Below are 18303 nucleotides of genomic sequence, written 5' to 3' on the forward strand. Positions count from 1 at the left end.
TAGTGGTTAAGAGTGGTGGTTTGGAGCGGAGGACTCAGATCTGGAGAACCGGGTTTGATACCCAGCTCCTCCACATGAGCAGTGGAGGCTAATCTGTTGAACTGGATTTGTTTCCCCATTCCTACACACGAAGCCAGCGAGGTGACCTTGGGCTAATCACACTCTCTCAGCCCCACCTACCTCACCAGGTTTCTGTTGTGGAGAGGGGAAGGGAAGGTGATGGTAAGCCGGTTTGAATCTCCCTTAAGTGGTAGAGAAAGTCGGCATATAAAAACCAACCCTTCTTCTATACCACACTGGCTCTCATTGAGGGTGCAAGATCACGGAGGGCTTTGTATGTCAGGCCAATTACAAAATGAAAAGACAATGCCATGAAGCAGTTACATGTATGGTAAACAATGGAATAAGCCAACTTCCCAGCCTTGCTCTACGATTATTAGCTACTAAGGCCTGTTGCGGTTCTGGGTGGTTTCCAACTAGGGTGAGGGGCCCTGTCTCAGAATGCTTAGAGGCTGAAATTCAACACGGAGGGAAATATTCAGGAGCCCCAAGGAAGGAAAAAGCCAAGGCTGAGCTCAAAATCATACAAAGAAATAAAATCAACAAAACAATTTCCAGAAATACCAGAGCTGTGCTGATCTTCCTTCCAACCCAGTAAAATCTTCAGTGGTATATTGGATAGAATAATAATTTTTTAAAAAAACTGTTAAAGGGTGATTTCCACAGAGATCGAAGAAAACAGCATATCTAGTAGCTTGTGAGCCCTTGTGGATTGCTCAGCGTCAGAAGTGTGGGAGTTCCTTTGTCCAAAATACCCCAGTATGTAGAAAAGTAGTACGCCAGGGAAAAGGATGCTTGCCTACTCTTTTCTGACATGTGAACATAAGAAAGACATTGCTGGATCAGACCAAGGCCCAGGCACATCTGGTAGTTATGAATTCCTTGCATTGTGCAGGTGGTAGGACTAGATGACCCTGGTGGTCCCTTCCAGCTCTGTGATGCGATGACTCCCCAGCAACTCCACCTGAAGAATCCCAGCTAGGCGTGTCTTCGCTCGCGATCCTTTAGAGCTCCTGCTGTAATGCCCAGATAGAAGGGCTGGTATAAAATACTATGTACTCATATGCACACACATGGAAGCTTTGGGGAAGTTGGCATCCGGGAGCCATAAACCAACAAATCATGCTCTCTGTGCCTGGTATGGCCTTTCACTAGTAGAGAGCTCTGAATTACCTTCATCCTTAGGAATGTGTTTTCTACTTCCAAGATCACAAGACCTAGCACTTGCTTAGAGACGCCTTTGGGCAATATCTATAGGCTATGCTAATTAGAGTATCTGAAGAAGTGAGCTGTGGCTCACGAAAGCTCATACCCTACCAGAAAATATTTTTGTTAGTCTTTAAGGTGCTACTGGATTCTTGCCCTTTTTGACTAGAGTGGAGTAGACACCTAATGTGCATTGGTGCTTTTGTGTATCAATCTGCTTGTCAGCAGCCATGGGCCTGCCCCATGCGAATGCATAAATGATACTGACTTTCCTTTGTTTCTCTGGTGAGTAACTCTGCATCTTATTTGTGGGTTATTTCACCCCAGGTCTGTGTTTAGCTAAATAAAGAACTGTTTTGCTTTTAACCTCCTCCTAGTTGTCTTTGTGTGTGTGTTAAGTGCCATCAAGTCGCTTCCAACTCATGACGACCCTATGAATCAATGAACTCCAAAAGGTCCTATCTTTGACAGCCTCGCTCAGGTCTTGCAAACTGAGGCCCGTGGCTTCCTTGATTGAGTCCATCCATCTCTTGTTGAGTCTGCCTCTTTTCCTGCTGCCTTCAACTTTTCCTAGCCTTATTGTCTTTTCCAGTGACTCTTGTCGTCTCATGACGTGACCAAAATATGACGGCCTCAGTTTAGTCATTTTAGCTTCTAGGGTCAGTTCAGGCTTGATTTGATCTATAACCCATTGATTTGTTCTTTTGGCAGTCCACGGAATCCGTAACCCTCTCCTCCAACACCACATTTCAAAGGAATCTACTTTCTTCCTATCAGCTTTCTTCATTGTCCAGCTTTCACACCCATACGTAGTCATAGGGAATACGATGGCATGAATTAATCCAGTCTTGGTGGCCAGTGACACATCCTTACACGTCAAGATCTTTTCTAGCTCCTTCACGGCTGCGCTTCCCAGTCTCAACCTCCTTCTGATTTCTTGGCCGCAGCCTCCCTTTGGGTTGATGGTGGAGCCAAGGAATAGAAAGTCTTGGACAATTTCAATTTCTTCATTGCTCCTACCCTACCAGAAAATATTTTTGTTAGCCTTTAAGGTGCTACTGGACTCTTGCCCTTTTTGACTACTGCAAACAGACTAACACGGCTACCCACTGTGAATTTCTTCATGGTCAACCTTAAAGTTGTGTAATTCTCCTGTAGTCATTGCTTTTGTTTTCTTGATGTTCAGCTGCAGTCCTGCTTTGGCACTTTCTCTTTTAACTTTCAGCAGGAGCCGTTGCAAATCTTCACTGTTTCCTGCCAATGATGTCGTTGTCTTTATTGGGCTCTATAAGACAACCAGGGCGCTTCACTGCCGGTCGGAAGACGGAGCCAAAGAGCAGCCGCCAGGCGCTTGGCTGGGAAGCACGAGGTCGGCAACCCCCGCCTGCCACTTGGTACGGTCTGCAGCCCCGACCCCCCCCGCGCGCGGCGCCGAGCGATGGTCTCTTCCCCGGGCTGGCGCTGCCGAGCGCGTGAGCTTCTCCCGGGGTTTGCAGCGACGCGTTGGCTGCAGAGAGGCTCTCGGCTGGGGGGTGGGTGGGCGCGACCAGCTGGGTCCAGGAGGTGGGGGCTTCCGCGAGAGGGGTTGCCAACTGCAGTTTGGGACATTCCTGGAGGTTGGGGGACGGGAACCCACGAAGCTGCCTTCTGCTGAATCAAACCCTCGGTCCATCAAGGTCAGTATTGTCTACTCAGACTGGCAGCAGCTCTCAAAGGTCTCAGGCAGGGGTCTTTCCCATCACCTACCTGCCTGGTCCCTTTAACTGGAGAGGCGGGGGATTGAACTTGGGACCTTCTGCATGCCAAGCAGAGGCTCTACCGCTGAGCCATGGCCCCTCCCCAATACGTGACATACAGTTGGGTTTCATTATTATTACTAATTATTATCCATGCATTGTTATTAATTATTATGCATTATTATTATTATTATTATCATCATCCATGCATCATTATTATTCAGGCATTGTTATGCCGGGGATTGAACCTGGGGCCTTCTGCATGCCAAGCAGAGGCTCTACCGCGGAGCCATGGCCCCTCCCCAATACGTGACATACAGTTGGGTTTCATTATTATTACTAATTATTCATGCATTGTTATTAATTATTATGCATTATTATTATTATTATCATCCATGCATTATTATTATTCAGGCATTGTTATGCCGGGGATTGAACCTGGGGCCTTCTGCAAGCAGAGGCTCTACCGCGGAGCCATGGCCCCTCCCCAATACATGACATACAGTTGGGTTTCATTATTATTACTAATTATTATCCATACATTGTTATTAATTATTATGCATTATTATTATTATTATTATCCATGCATTATTATTATTCAGGCATTGTTATGCCGGGGATTGAACCTGGGGCCTTCTGCATGCCAAGCAGAGGCTCCACAAACTGAGCCACCGCACCCTCCACAGCTGTTCTTTCCTTCTTCAGAACTGATCTCTGCAGGTTGGGGATCAGTTATCCTGCTGGGAGGACTCCAGGCCCCACCTGAAGGTTGGCAACCATGGCCCTGTCCCACCGAGGAGTCTGACCCCAGTGTGGCTTGGAAGCCCCTTGCAAATCAAGGGCTCAGCCCACCCTTCATGCTTACTTGGGAGTGAGTCCCACTGAACATAGTGGGGTTTCGGGTTGCAAAAATGGATGGGGGAGAGCCATTGAGGATCAGGCTGTTTAGCTTACAGGTCTGAGGCTGAACCTTAAAAGCTCTCGTCAGAAGCAGGATGCTGGGGATGCCATCTTTATTCCAGCAGGTGGAAAGATGTAACGACAGAATAAGTTCATTTTGTTGGTGTATTCAGTGTTATTTCTTTGTTTCTGTTTTTTTAAACAAGGAGGCCGCGTTCTGCGTGTGCTCCAGGGCTGTCTAAGCTTGCATGGTTTTTTAAAGAAATGGTTACTTCCTGCCAGTCGGGGAAAGTACCCTATGCTCAGAGGTACTGTGACACTCTGTTCGTTTTCAGAACAGAATAAGGTCCATTCACAAAAGGAACGCACACTGTGCATGCTGAGAGGTATTTTGTTCTTAGGTCCTTTTTTCAGAACAAACACAGTGCAGGGCAGAATGTTGGTTACTTTGTGAAAGGTTTTGGAATTTTTAATGTGTATTAAATTTTATTGATTTTTGTAAGCGGCTTTGAGCTGTCAAGAGAAACGTCTGAATAAATATATTTTTTTAGCCACTGTGATAGTAAGCTAATTGTACAGATCCTGTATACCTTGGAGTCTCTGCGGGTTCCACTAGTAAATATCATGTGACTAATCTATGTAGTGAGTAATAGAATTACCCTGACCTGGGGAGCCCAGTCCCATCAAATCTCATGAAACTTGGCAGGGTCAGCCCTCGTTAGTATTTGGATGGGAGACCACCCAGGAGGTCCAGGGTCTCTATGCAGGGGCAGGTGATGGCAAACCACCGGTGTTCGTCTCCTGCCTCGAAAACCCTGTGGTGTCGCCATATGGAGAACCAGCATGGTGTAGTGGTTAAGAGCGGTGGACTCTAATCCGGAGAACCAGGTTTGATTCTCCACTCCTCCACATGAATGGCGGACTCTAATCTGTGAACGGGATGGTTTCCCCACTCCTCCACATGACATCTGCTGGGTGACCTTGGGCCAGTCACAGTTCCCTCAGCCCCACCTACCTCACAGGGTGTCTGTTGTGGGGAGGGGAAGGTGATTGTAAGCTACTTTGAGTCTCCTTAAGGTAGAGAAAAGCAGGGTAGAAAAACCAACTCTTCTTCTTCTGTATGTCGATTGCAACTTGGCAGCAAAAACAAACAGAAAAATGAGTTGTCTTATAGACCTTTAGATTTGTGATTGATTTCAAACAGCTTGTCACCCTTCTTAAATCTTCTAGATCCAGATGACTGAAGGTTGGCACCTGACCTTCCTGTGGACCAAGTTCTGAGGCTCCGAGTGCTTTCTTGGCCATGTTTGGCTCCTCCCGAGCGGGTGTGAGGGGCGGACAGGACCAGTTCAACTGGGAAGATGTCAAGACGGATAAGCAAAGGGAAAACTACCTGGGTATGAAAACACCAACCGTTGTTTCACTTACTTTACCGTGACTCAGATAGCTCGCTAGGTGGTGTGCATTCAGTTCCCACTCTTCCACCCGAGCAGAAGACTAATCTGAAAAACAGCATGGTATAGTGGTTAAGAGCAGTGGTTTGGAGCGGTGGACTCTCATCTGGAGAACCGGGTTTGATTCCCCTCTCCTCCACATGAGTGGCAGAGGCTAATCTGGTGAACTGGATTTGTTTCCCCACTCCTCCACATGAAGCCAGCTGGGTGACCTTGGGCAAGTTACAGCTCTGTTAGAGCTCTCTCAGCCCCACCGATAGTTGTTGTGGGGAGGGGAAGGGAAGGTGATTGTAAGCTGGTTGAGTCTCCCTTAAGTGGTAGAGAACGTCAGCATATAAAAACTGACTCTTCTTCTTCTCCTTCTCCTCCTCCTCCTCTCCTCCACATGAAGCCTGCCAGGTGACCTTGGGCCAGTCACAGTTCTCTCTGAACTCTCTCAGCCCCACCTACCTCACAAGGTGTATGTGGTGGGGAGGGGAAGGGAAAGCCATTGTAAGTCGCTTTGAGACTCCTTAAAGGCAGACTGGGACTTAAGGATTGCTTGTCTGGATCTCATCCGGCATGAAAAAGCGGGGTATAAAAACAAACTCTTCTTCTTGCTTGTCCCACCCTTCTTGCAGGGAACTCTTTGATGGCCCCAGTGGGCCGCTGGCAGAAGGGGAAGGATCTCACATGGTACGCCAAGGGGAAGAAAGGTGACGCGGCCCTCTCCCGGGCGGAAGAACTGGCTGCCATCCGGCAGGTGGAAGAGGAGGCCATGATGGCGGCTTTGTAAGCCTCACTAACCCAGATCGGGACCGGGGGAGGGGTGACTGCCTCGGCTGGCTCACTGGCCAGATAAGAGCTCTCAAGGGGCCAGATCTAGCCTTGGGGCCTTATGTTTGACACCTCTGCTGTAGACCATTCCATGCAGGTTCCTCAAAAGGAACAAGAGTTGCAGTGGGGGTGGACTTCCTAGCCTGCCTCTCTTTTTGACGATTCTCTGATCGCCGCTCTGTCTTTCCAGGGGCTACAAGAACATGAAGAAGCAGCCGACAGGACTGAGCAAAGAGGTGCGGATGCTTGGGTTTTTTAGTTGCGTTGAGCAGGAGGCAAACGGCCCAGTGTCACTCCAGAAACTGGGTGAGGAGGGGGACAATTTGGCCCTGAATAGTGCCTACAGGAGAGGAAGCCCCTACAGCTCAGAGCTATAGTATCTTCCTGGTCCCCTCCCTCCCTCCCCTGCATGGGATCTCTGTGCTGACTCTCAGCGCTTCTGCCTGGAATTCTTTCCCCAAGGATCTCGCGGAGGTGTGCAAACGAGATGGAGCCGAGCGGGATGAGAAGAGCGTGGATCGGGTGTTGGGCCTGGGAAGCACGAGGTAGGCAGAAGTGTTCGTCTGACGTCACTTGGTTTGCGGTGCTCCTCTCCAGGGGAAAGCAGTCTCCTCTTACCGGGTGAGAAGTTGCAACAGGAGGAGCTGAACCCCCTGCCCATTTTATTATTTTGCATTGGGCTCAACGGTGCCAGGAGGTGGAGCCTGGCTGATTTGTTGGCTCCGCCCCTCATCCACCCATAGCCACCCGCCCCCAGTTGCATCTGGGAGGAGTACTATAAGTTGTGCTGTCTAGATGCGCCTGGGAGATCCGTGGAGCGACTTTCAGCTTTGGCAAGAGCTGGCCAACATGTCCCAGCAGTTTGTGCTGTTCTTAAAAGAACGCATTCTGCATGTAGGATTGGTCCCTTTAGAGCAGTGGTTCCCAACCTTTTTTTGACCAGGGACCACTAGGACTTTTTTGTTCGGTGCAGGGACCCCAAGGTTCCAAATAAAAATTCCAAGAATTTGAAAATAAACTTTAATCATAACTGTTAGTTAAACATTAAACTTAGAATAATATTTGAATATAGAAGTGTAAGGATGTGACTCTGGCCACCAAGACTAGATTAATTCATGCCATCATATTCCCTATTACTATGTATGGGTGTGAAAGCTGGACAGTGAAGAAAGCTGATAGGAAGAAAATAGATTCCTTTGAAATGTGGTGTTGGAGGAGAGTGTTACGGATTCCGTGGACTGCCAAAAAAATCAGTGGGTTATAGATCAAATCAAGCCTGAACTGACCCTAGAAGCTAAAATGACTAAACTGAGGCCGTCGTATTTTGGTCACGTCATGAGACGACAAGAGTCACTGGAAAAGACCGTCATGTTAGGAAAAGTAGAGGGCAGCAGGAAAAGAGGAAGACCCAACAAGAGATGGATTGACTCAATAAAGGAAGCCACAGCCTTCAATTTGCAAGATCTGAGCAAGGCTGTCAAAGATAGGACATTTTGGAGGACTTTTATTCATAGGGTCGCCATGAGTCGGAAGCGACTTGACGGCACTTAACACACACACATTTTTATAATAGAGAACTTTTAATTGAAAATATTAATTTATTATGGGTTTATAACTTTGTTTCGCGGACCTTAATTTAGTTCTCGCGGATCCCTGGGGGTCCACGGACCCCTGGTTGGGAACCAGTGCTTTAGAGAGAGACACTCTCCCTTCAGAAGCACAGTCGTCTGTTTAATATCTGTCTCATACATTTCCCCCCTCCAAGGAGCTAAGGAGGGGTGGGCATGGTTCTCCCTTCTTTATTTTATTCTCACAATGGCCCTGTAGGTAGGTTAGGCTGAGAGAGAGTGACCGGCCATGGTTCACCAGAAAGCTTCTCTGGACTGAGAGCATAGTCGGATACACGAACCGCTACTCAACACCCGACCTCTTATCTCTGTCTCCCTTGTTTGCAGAAGTTCTGGGAGCCGGATGATGTTTTCCAAAGAAGACAAGGAAGCTGCTAAGCTGGGGCTTTCAGTCTTTACGGTAAACTCTCTTTTCTCCTTCCTACCCCTCCCACCTTCAGTTCAGCCTCATTAAAGGCACCCGGAAGTCCTCGTTTCCTTTCTGTATCTCTGTCGATTTGTTAAATTGGATGCATTTTACTTTTGACTCAAAGTGCATTGCACTCAAGGTGATGTAATGCAACACGAAAATGTGCCCTGTAACATGCAAAACAAAATCAGCAGCTTGCCTAGGAGAAAAAGAAGAGTTGGTTTTCATATGCTGACTTTCTCTACCTTTTAAACAGAACCAAACAGGCTTACAGTTTGCTTCCCTTCCTCTCCCCCACAACAGGCAACTTGTGTGGTAAGTGGGGCTGAGAGAATTCAGAGAGAGTTGTGACTAGCCCAAGGTCACCAGGCAGGCTTCATGTGGAGGAGTGAGGAAACCAACCCGGTTCACCAGATTAGCATCCGCCACTCATGTGGAGGAGTGGGGAATCAAACCTGGTTCTCCAGATTAGAGTCTGACGCTCTTAACCACCGCTCCTAGCCACTACACCATGCTGGAGTTGCCGTCAGCTGGTGGACATGCTGACCAGGAAGACGTCTCTGGCCAGGCTGTTCCATGGGGTTTCCACCCTCCAGGTGGGGTCTGGAGTTTCCCCAGAATTTCAGCTGATCTCCAGGCTACAGAAATCAGTTCACCTGGAGGAAATGGCAGCTTTGGAGGGCAATCTTTATGGTATATCATCTGGATGAAATCCCTCTCCAAATTCCCCTCCTCCTCTGTCACTGCCCCAAATGTCCAGGCATTTCCCAGGCCGGAGTTGGCAACCCCACCCGTGGGCATTTATCATGGCTGGATTCTTTCTCCAGGAGCTCAGAATGACTGGCATGTTCCCAAAGCGTCTCCCATCCCGGGCCAGAGTCTCCCCTGGCTGTTTTCAGCAGCGGAACCACGCCATCTGCTGCCAAAGAGGCTAATGAAACTTGGATTTCTGTCTCCTTAACTGGGCTTGGCTGATGCACAATCCAAATCAAACAGGGGAAGTTTTTCCTGTTGGCAGACAACGGTTGCACACTTCTATTTTGTTTTGTGTGTTTGGAGTGGAGAGTAACGCCTTCCCTGCACATAGAAAACCAGCGTGATAAGGAGAAATGCAGGCTGACCCCTTCTTGCAGAAATGCTGGTTTTCTGATAAGCAGGGAGACTAATCCATAGGAGAGAATTGGAAACCCCTGACAGCATGAAGCCAGGAAGCCTGGGAAAATCTCTTCCATTGGTTTCTTTCTCTTTCTCTCTAGCATCACCGAGCAGCAAACAGTCCGGAGGTTTCTGCTCCTAAAAGAAAACCAGACAAGGCAGAAGAAGCAGAAACGATACAGTAAGAGCCAACTTCGTAGTGATTTCCTGATTGTTTTCTCTTGTGTCTGGGATGAGAGGCTGTGTGTTGTAACACTGTTCCTGGATTACACCATTTCAGACAGCAAGTTGGGGGAATTGACTTCAATGCCCCCATGTAAAATATGAGTGTGTTAAGTGCCATCAAGTTGCCTCTGAATTACTATGACCCTACGAATTAATGACCTCCAAACGTTCTACTATAAACCGCCTTGCTCAGGTCTTGCAAACTGAGGGCTGTGTCTTCTTTTATAGAGTCAAGCCATCTCTTATTGGGTCTTCCTCTTTTCCTGCTGCCTTCCACTTTTCCTAGCATGATTGTCTTTTCCAGTGACTCTTGTCTTCTCATAATGGGACCAAAGTACGACAGCCTCAGTTTGGTCATTTTAGCTTCTCGGGAGAGTTCAGGCTTGATTTGATTTAGAGCCCACTTATTTGTTGTTTTGGAGGTCCACGGTATCCATAAAACTCTTCTCCAATACCACCTTTTAACAGAATCAACTTTCTTCCTGTCAGCTTTCTTCATTGTCCAACTTTCACACCCATACATAGAATCATAGAGTTGGAAGGGACCACCAGGCTCATCTAGTCCAGCCCCCTGCACTATGCAGGAAATTCACAACTACCTCCCCCACACCCCCAGTGACCCATACTCCATGTCCAGAAGATGGCCAAGGTGCCCTCCCTCTCATGATCTGCCTAAGGTCATAGAATCAGCATTGCTTACAGGTGGCCATCTAGCCTCTGTTTAAAAACCTCCAGGGAAGGAGAGCTTACCTCCTCCTGAGGAAACCTGTTCCACTGAGGAACCGCTCTAACTGGTGGTCCCTTCCAACTCTATGATTCTATGATTCTATCTGAGGGTGTACTATAAAGCATCATGGAAACAATTCCGAGCAGGAGATTTAGAAGAAGAAGAGTTGGTTTTTTATACCCCGATTTTCTCTACCTTTATGGAGTCTCAAAACAGTTTACAATCGCATTCCCTTCCCCTCCCCGCAACAGACACTTTGTGAGGTAGGTGGGGCTGAGAGAGTTTGGAGAGAACAGTGACTGGCCCAAGGTAACCAGCCAGCTGGCTTCATGTGGAGTAGCGGAGAATTGAACCCAGTTCTCTAGATTAGAGTCTCCTGCTCTTAAGCACTAAACCACACCAGCTTTACTTTCTTCTCTCCCCCCTTCTAAGTGTGGTACAGTCTTATCAAGACTGTACTACATACCTGCATTCACACTCGGCTTGGCTCTTCCCTCAGGAAGCTGATGAGGTTCTGACCTCGCCTGGCCTCCACAGGGAAATGGGTTCTTGTGCCTTTACCCTGCAAACTCACAACTTGTTTCTTTTGAACCACGCAGGCCAGAGGCCACCAAGAGATCCAAAAAGAAGGAGAAGAAAAAGAAGAAGAAACACAAGAAAGAAAAGAAAAAGGAAAAGCACCACAAAAAGAAAACTGCGTCGTCTTCTGCTTCCTCTTCCCCGGATGATAGAGAAAGGTAATTCCGTGGCTGTTCATGGATCTGATTAATTGTAAACTTGCCGCACATTCCTTTGAAATTAATTAATGTGAGGCTGTGGGTCAGTGAAAAACCGCATAGTTTACAAGTAGAAGGTCTCTGGTTTGATCTCCAGCCTCTCAGGTACCTCCCTGACCTAGATAGCCCAGGCTAGCCTGAAGTCATCAGATCTTGAAAGCTAAGCAGGGTCAGCCCTGATAAGTATTTGGATGGGAGACCACTGAGGAAGTCCAGGGTTGCTACGCAGAGGCAGGCAATGCCAAAACCACCTCTGTATTGGTTCTTGTGGGTTATCCGGGCTGTGTAACCGTGGTCTTGGTATTTTCTTTCCTGACGTTTCGCCAGCAGCTGTGGCAGGCATCTTCAGAGGAGTAACACTGAAGGACACTGTCCTTCAGTGTTACTCCTCTGAAGATGCCTGCCACAGCTGCTGGCGAAACGTCAGGAAAGAAAATACCAAGACCACGGTTACACAGCCCGGATAACCCACAAGAACCAATGAACTCTGACCGTGAAAGCCTTCGACAATATTTTTTCCACCTCTGTATGTCTCTTGCCTTGAGATCAGGCTAGCCTGGGCCATCCATGTCGTCAGATCTCAGAAGCTAAGCAGGGCTGGCCCTGGCTGGTATTTGGATGGGAGACCTCGGAGGAATACCAGGGTTATGGCATGAAGGCAGGCAAGAGCAAGCCACCACCGAACATCTCTTGCCTTGAAAACCCTACAGGGTCGCCATAAGTCAGCTGTGACTTGATGGCCAAAAGATAAAAATCTCAGGTGTTGGGAACGGCCTGTCTCTCTCCTTGAGAGCAGCTGCCAATCTGAGCAGGTAACACTGACCTTGATAGGCCAAGAGAGTAACTCAGGATAAGGCAGCTTTTGATGTATTTATAATCTAAATTTCAACTAGATGGGAGGCCTGAAAACATTGTATGTTGCTCCATTTCCCAGAGTCTCACACCAGAGGGCGCAGTAAGCAGCCCATAGAGTCAGCCAAAATCAGTCGCGTTGCGCCTTGAAGCTTCACATGTTGATTGCAGAATATGTTTTTGTGGGCTAAATTCCACGGTTTCAGATGCAAAAAGCCGGTCCTCAGCAAATTCTTTCCTCCCCTGCTGGCCCTTTTCTCGGGCCTGCGTGACTGGTGACTTACCAAGCTGAAGACAGCCATGAGTAGTGGCCGGATCCTTCCCACCCCATCCGGCATGAAAAGCAGGGTATAAACCCTCAATCCTGACAGCAATAGGGAGGTTTATGAAAACCGTTGTGATTGATTCAGCCTGTCGTGACACAGGTGGTTCAAGCTCAAGTGAGAATGTTTATGAACATCCTGTAACATCACTGTGTTCAATCTCGAGTGAGAATGTTATTGAACATCCCGTAACATCAGTGTGTTGGCCAATAGTGAGAGGGGCCAGCAGAGTGGTGGTTTCACCTTTCTCCTTATTACATGGTATTGTGTTTTGAAGTTCATTGATATTACTTACTGTCTACTTGGGGAGAGGGTGTGGGTATCCATTCAAACAGATAACAAATTCAGCAGTGCAGTAACTTTTGGGGGAAAGAATTTGTGAAATGTCCAGAACTGGAGATTTTGCAGCAAACTTTGGCCTGGGCTCTGCTGGGAATTCTTCATCCAGAGAATATTAGCTGTTTGTTTATATTCAGAGGGTAGCCGTGTGGTTCTGCAGATTCGAATCCAGTAGCACCATAGAAACCGACAAGTTTCTAGCCGTGTGGTTCTGCTAGATTCGAATCCAGTAGCACCATAGAAACCGACAAGTTTTTTGGGGTATAAGCTTTCGATAGTCAAAGCTCCCTTCATCAGATACGAAGCATATATCCTGAAAATCTTGTTGGTCTCTAAAGTGCTGCTGGATTCGAATCTAGCTGTTTGGCTGTTCATTTATGTTTTTATTTACTTCTTTATAGCCTTGGTTTCTCAAGGCAGTATGAAATATACTGAAGAATTGATCAGATGGCATACGATATTCCAATAAACAGTGCAGTAGGACTAGGATTACAGAACTGGAAAACAACATAAACAAAAGAACTAAGACTTGAGTTTGATCCCGACGGAAGTCGGTTTCAGGTAGCCTGCTCAAGGTTGACTCAGCCTTCCATCCTTCCGAGGTTGGTAAAATCAGTACCCAGCTTGCTAGGGGTAGATGACTGGGGGAAGCAATGGCGAACCACCCCGTAAGCACAGTCTGCCTAGTAAATGTCGGGATGTGACGTCACCCCATGGCTCAGTAATCACCCAGTGCTTGCACAGGGGACTACCTTTACCTTTAAGGCCTGACATACTGTAAGGCAGAAAGTAGGTTACTGAAGTAGAAGACGATGCAGTAAAAAGTTATTAAGTTTTTTTTTTTACAGTCAGAGTTGTTCGACAGTGGAATTGGCTGCCTAGGGAGGTGGTGAGCTCCCCCTCACTGGCATTCTTTAAGCAGAGGTTGGACAAGCACTTGTCAGGGATGCTCTAGGCTGATCCTGCATTGAGCAGGGGGTTGGACTAGATGACCCTGTGACCCCTTCCAGCTCTTTGATTCTAAAACCAAAGTGTTACATACAATAAACAATGCAATAGCCTACAATCCTGTTCCCTTATAAAAGCAGTCTTCCTTGCACCAGCGAGTTGTACGTGGCATTCTAATGCAGCCATGAGTAGAGGATATTCTGCCTTAGTGAATGAATGAATTTGTTTCTTTGTTTAGCCATAGGCCATTACAAAATATCCTTGCATATGTACAAAAGAAAGAAACCTAAAATAATGTCTAAAAAGGAATAAAATCGCACTGATATACATTGCCCAGATAAAGCAATTTCATACACAGTCTCAATTATAACGAAGGTCATACTCATTTGATTTCCTGTACAGGATTTTTCTTAATAGCTTCAAGAGCTCTAATCTTCCTGGCTGCAATAGCAAATCGAGACATTCTGAGGGTGACATGTGACTCAGAGTCAGAGAGTAGGAAAATCAGTTTATCAATTTCAGAACGAAAAATTACTCCCTTCCAAATTCCATCCAAGAATTTGGCTCTAGGCTCCACTATACAACGGACATGATAACACGTAATGAAAAATGTCCTCCAGTGATGAAGAACCACAGATATGTGTACGATGTTCCTTAGCAGAGGTTTCTTGGGTGTGTGAACCGATGGGGAGGGGGAATCTCCTGAGCTTTAGGAGGGGCTGTGGCTCAGTGGTAGAGCGTCTGCTTGGCATGCAGAAGGTCCCAGGTTCAATCCCTGGCATCTCCAGTTAAAGAGACTAGGGAAGTAGGTGATATGAAAGACCTCTGCCTGAGACCCAGAAGAGCCACTACCGGTCAGAGTAGACAATGCTGACTTTGATGGACCAAGGGTCTGATTCAGCAGCTTCATGTGGTCCTGTGTTAGGAAGCATGATGCAGCATCTGCTTAGGGCAGGTATCTTGCAGGCTGGCCTCTTGCCCTGCCTGACTCCTCCCTCGTTCTTTGGGTTGGGGGACAGACACTGAGCCTGCCGATGATATGACCCGGCCACCTCTTGTGTTCTTGCAGAAAAAGGCGGTCTGCCTCCCCTCCTGAGCACCATCCATCATCCTCCCAGCAGGCTGGAGCCAGCCGCCCTGACAGCCATTCATCACCCTCCCGAGGAGGACAGAAACCGCCCAGCAGGAGGCGCCACAGCCCTGCTTCCCCCGGCCACGGCAAGGAAGGGGCCCCCTGCGGCCGGCCATCAGCAAGGGCACGGTCTCCCAAGCCGGGGAGGAAGGAACGGCAGAGTTGGAGCGACGGCCAGTCCACGTCTCCTAGGATCAGGGGTTCGGGGGCGCAGAAAAAGAGGAGAAGCAGGTCCCCCCCAGCACACAGAGCCGGGAGGAGGCACGACACTGACTCGGACGATTAAATTATTGCTTGAAACTCAGGGGGCTGCAGCCTTTCCTAAAAAAGAAGAAGGCTAACCTCTGATTGTGCTGTTTGCGGTCAAGCTCTTTCACCAGCACAAAGGAGATGGGCAGGCTCGAGTACCCTGTCGGAAAAATATCCGTGCCTACAATTCCTGTCTGTGTTTCTTTGTATGTGTCTTATAAGAGAGAAAGGGCGATTGCTCCACTCCCCAGAAGGAGACATCTGGAGAGGCGAGCACTTCTGTTGAGGCCGGAAATGTTCAGAACGCTGGAAGCCATCTTTTGAGTTCCGCAAAGGTAGCTCTCTTTCGTCACTGCCGATAAACACTACTTGGGAAGGGAAAAAAGGAGGTTGAATATCTGTACCAGCTTGGGCATATAACAGCTTCAGAGACCATGAATAAAATGATAGGGTCTCCATTGAGCTGTTGCTGAACACACACACTCATACACACCCAGAGCAATCGGGTGTTCTTTTTAAAAATATCTATGGCAATGTGGTTTGGCCTGCTATGCCATGTATCCTATTAAATGTGGGAAATTGTGGGGATGTAGAAGTGCGCCTCTCAAGTTTATGCTGCCAGACAAGGCCGATTCTGGTGACCTCACCCTCTTTGCATTACGTACGTGGAACAATCAGTTCATGCCCAACAGCGGGTGGAACCCAGCGACTGCATTCTGCTTAGGACTGGGCTTTCTTCTTGTACAAGAGGGGCTTCCTCTGAAGTAAGTGGCAGCAGGAGACTCCTTGCACCTGAAGAAAAGCACTGCCCGTGGTCTGACGGAGGTGCGTTATCCAGCCATGAGTCTTGTGGTACCTTAAGAGCACATATGCTTGTTTGGGCAGAAGATTTCCATGTTAACACGCATCCTGGCAGAAGGATAACCTCAGTGGGCCAGGTGTTACAACAGGCATAGAACTTGCCAAGGGAGGCTTACATTTTATACCTCTAATGAAGCAGGGTTCAGGTCCACAAAAGCAGATCCCACAATAAATAGTTTTTAAGTTGCCATGGGAATCTGTTTTTGGTACGACAGACAAAGAGGGATGCTTTTTTGGAATTTATCCCAACTACAGTAAAGTTCTCCATGCAGGGGATTCAGTCTTGCTGGATCCTTCCTTCCCTTTCTTCCTAGGATTCTTGAACTTCTCCCCCTTCCCTTGAAATGACTGGGTTGTGCTCCTTGATTTCTACATGTGGGGAAGAGGGACTAGGCTGCCTCCTTTCTACCTCTGTGTACTACTTAATTATTTTGTCACAAGCTCTATATTGCCTCTAATGTATTATTTCTATGGGAATTTTGGACTTTTTTGGACTTTTCATTGTTTTATACGTGCCAGATATAATGTGTAGGGTATTGTAAAATTAAAGTTCCCTCCCCCCAAAAAGTGTTTTTGGATTACTCAGAGTTTTGCGTCCTGCTTTTAAACAGTTTAAGTGACCTGGTCAAACATCTCTTCATTCTGTGTTCCAGATGATATATCACCCCTACCCCACCCTGCTCATTGTGTGGTCCGGGACTAGTCCGGTTATTGTTTAGAATATTTATAAGCCGCATTTCTCCTGAAACTCAGGACTCAAAATTATAAAGTTATAAAGTCACAGACAACGTAAAAGAAAAATATATCAAGAAATCCATTACTACAGGTACAGGTGCCATAGGGTCCAATGGCCAAAACGGCCGTTTTCTCCAGGTGAACTGATCTCTATCGGCTGGAGATCAGTTGTAATAGCAGGAGATCTCCAGCTAATACCTGGAGGTTGAGTAACCCAAATAAACACCTCTGCACTGCTACCAATGGTAAGAAAGTTAGTGCAGGAATGGCTGATAACAACAAAATTTAGCAATTAAGCCACATGAACAACATTCATGATATATCAAGGTGCATTCAGTGCAAGAAGGAACAAGGTGAAACATACAAGCTATATACAATAATGTACAATTTCAATAGTCCTCGGTGCAAAGATCCACAATCGCTACATCGACAAGATGTTCAAGGCTTCATAATATCAAAGTGAAAAGGCAACCCTAGTGGGGGCAGTCTGCCTGCTCTCTGACTGAAGGGGGAAGGATGGGGCATGTGAGGCTGGAGGGGTCCTGGGAGGAGACACCCCACCCATAGCAAAAGCCCTAAGAGATTCCTTCCCAAAACACCCTCAATGGGGCTCTCCATGATTTTGAGTGACCCCCCCCCCTTTAAAGCCAACAACTCATCACCATATCATGGGACCGTGAATTCCACAGGTAGGTGAAGAAATTTCTCCCTTTGTCCGTCCTGAATTTATTGCCCACCAACTTCACAGGGTGCTCCTGAGTTCGAGTCTCATGGGAGAATCGGGTCTTCCCACTTCCCCCACACCCTGCATAATTTTCTCAACCTCCGTCCTGCCCACCCTCCTTGGTCAACTTTCCTCTTTTTTGCATAGCTGTCTCCATCTAGGGTATTTTAGATATCAAAATGGAAATATTACTCTGGTTGTCATAAGCAAAACGTCTATTGAATATAAAATCGGCAGGGCTGCTGCTGTTGCTGTAGATGAGGCACGCTTTCATTATTCCTCTTTAAATGTCACTTTCCTTATGTTAAAGACCACGGCATCTTTCACAGGAAACATCGAGCCTTGGGTTTCTTTATCCCTTTATAATCAAGTGTGTGGGTAGACTATACTGGGAAAGGATGAAGGGGAGAAGGGAGAATGTTGTAAGTCGGTTTGGGCCCCCACTGGGGAGAAAAATGGGGTATAAATGAAGTAAATAATATTAACTAATTAATTAATAATATGCTTTGAAAGGGAAAGCCTAAAAATTGTATGCGTATTGTGAAAACTGATGGTGGTTGTCAGATAACGAATCAGCTTTAAGGAAGATAATTAACATGTACCCTTTTAAAAAAAGGGATAGCTTTATAATATAAGGATAGGTCTGTTGATTCTTGACGGAGGGAAGGCAGCATGGTACAGCCTGATCTCGTCGGATTTTGGAAGTTAAGCAGGGTCAGCCCTGGTTGGTATTTGGATGGGAGACCCCCAAGGAATACCAGGGTTGCTTTGCAGAGGAAGGCAATGGCAAAACCACTTCTGTTAGTCATCATCATCATCATCATAAGCCTTTAATGGCATAAAACCTCTGTTAGTCTTTCCTTGAAAACCCCATAAGGGGTTGCCATAAGTCGGCTGCAACTTGACAGCACTTTACACACACACATTTTGATTCTTGCATTGCATTTCAAGTAGTCCACAGATAGAGTTGCCAGGTCCTTCTTCGCCACCGGCGGGAGGTTTTTGGGGCGGAGCCTGAGGAGGGCGGGGAGGGGCTCCAACGCCATAG

At 47.2% G+C, this 18303-nt stretch overlaps 2 protein-coding genes across 2 annotated transcripts in view; one reads left to right on the top strand and one right to left on the bottom strand.

Moving 5' to 3' along the window:
• Positions 1–14612, bottom strand: part of GUK1 (guanylate kinase 1) — a 43196-nt gene extending 28584 nt beyond the window's left edge. The window contains exon 1 of the mRNA XM_056857416.1: positions 14607–14612. The gene's annotated coding sequence lies outside the window, so the exon portion shown is untranslated. The remainder of the gene's footprint in view (positions 1–14606) is intronic.
• Positions 5206–14972, top strand: C11H1orf35 (chromosome 11 C1orf35 homolog). The gene is made up of 8 exons (XM_056857417.1): positions 5206–5299; positions 5977–6127; positions 6363–6408; positions 6635–6717; positions 8128–8200; positions 9466–9531; positions 10905–11053; positions 14624–14972. The coding sequence occupies exons 1-8, from the start codon at positions 5206–5208 to the stop codon at positions 14970–14972; spliced, it is 1011 nt and encodes a 336-aa protein (XP_056713395.1).
• The last annotated feature ends 3331 nt before the right edge of the window (positions 14973–18303 follow it).

This window comes from Euleptes europaea, chromosome 11 (assembly GCF_029931775.1).
Source record: "Euleptes europaea isolate rEulEur1 chromosome 11, rEulEur1.hap1, whole genome shotgun sequence".
NCBI lineage: Eukaryota > Metazoa > Chordata > Lepidosauria > Squamata > Sphaerodactylidae > Euleptes > Euleptes europaea.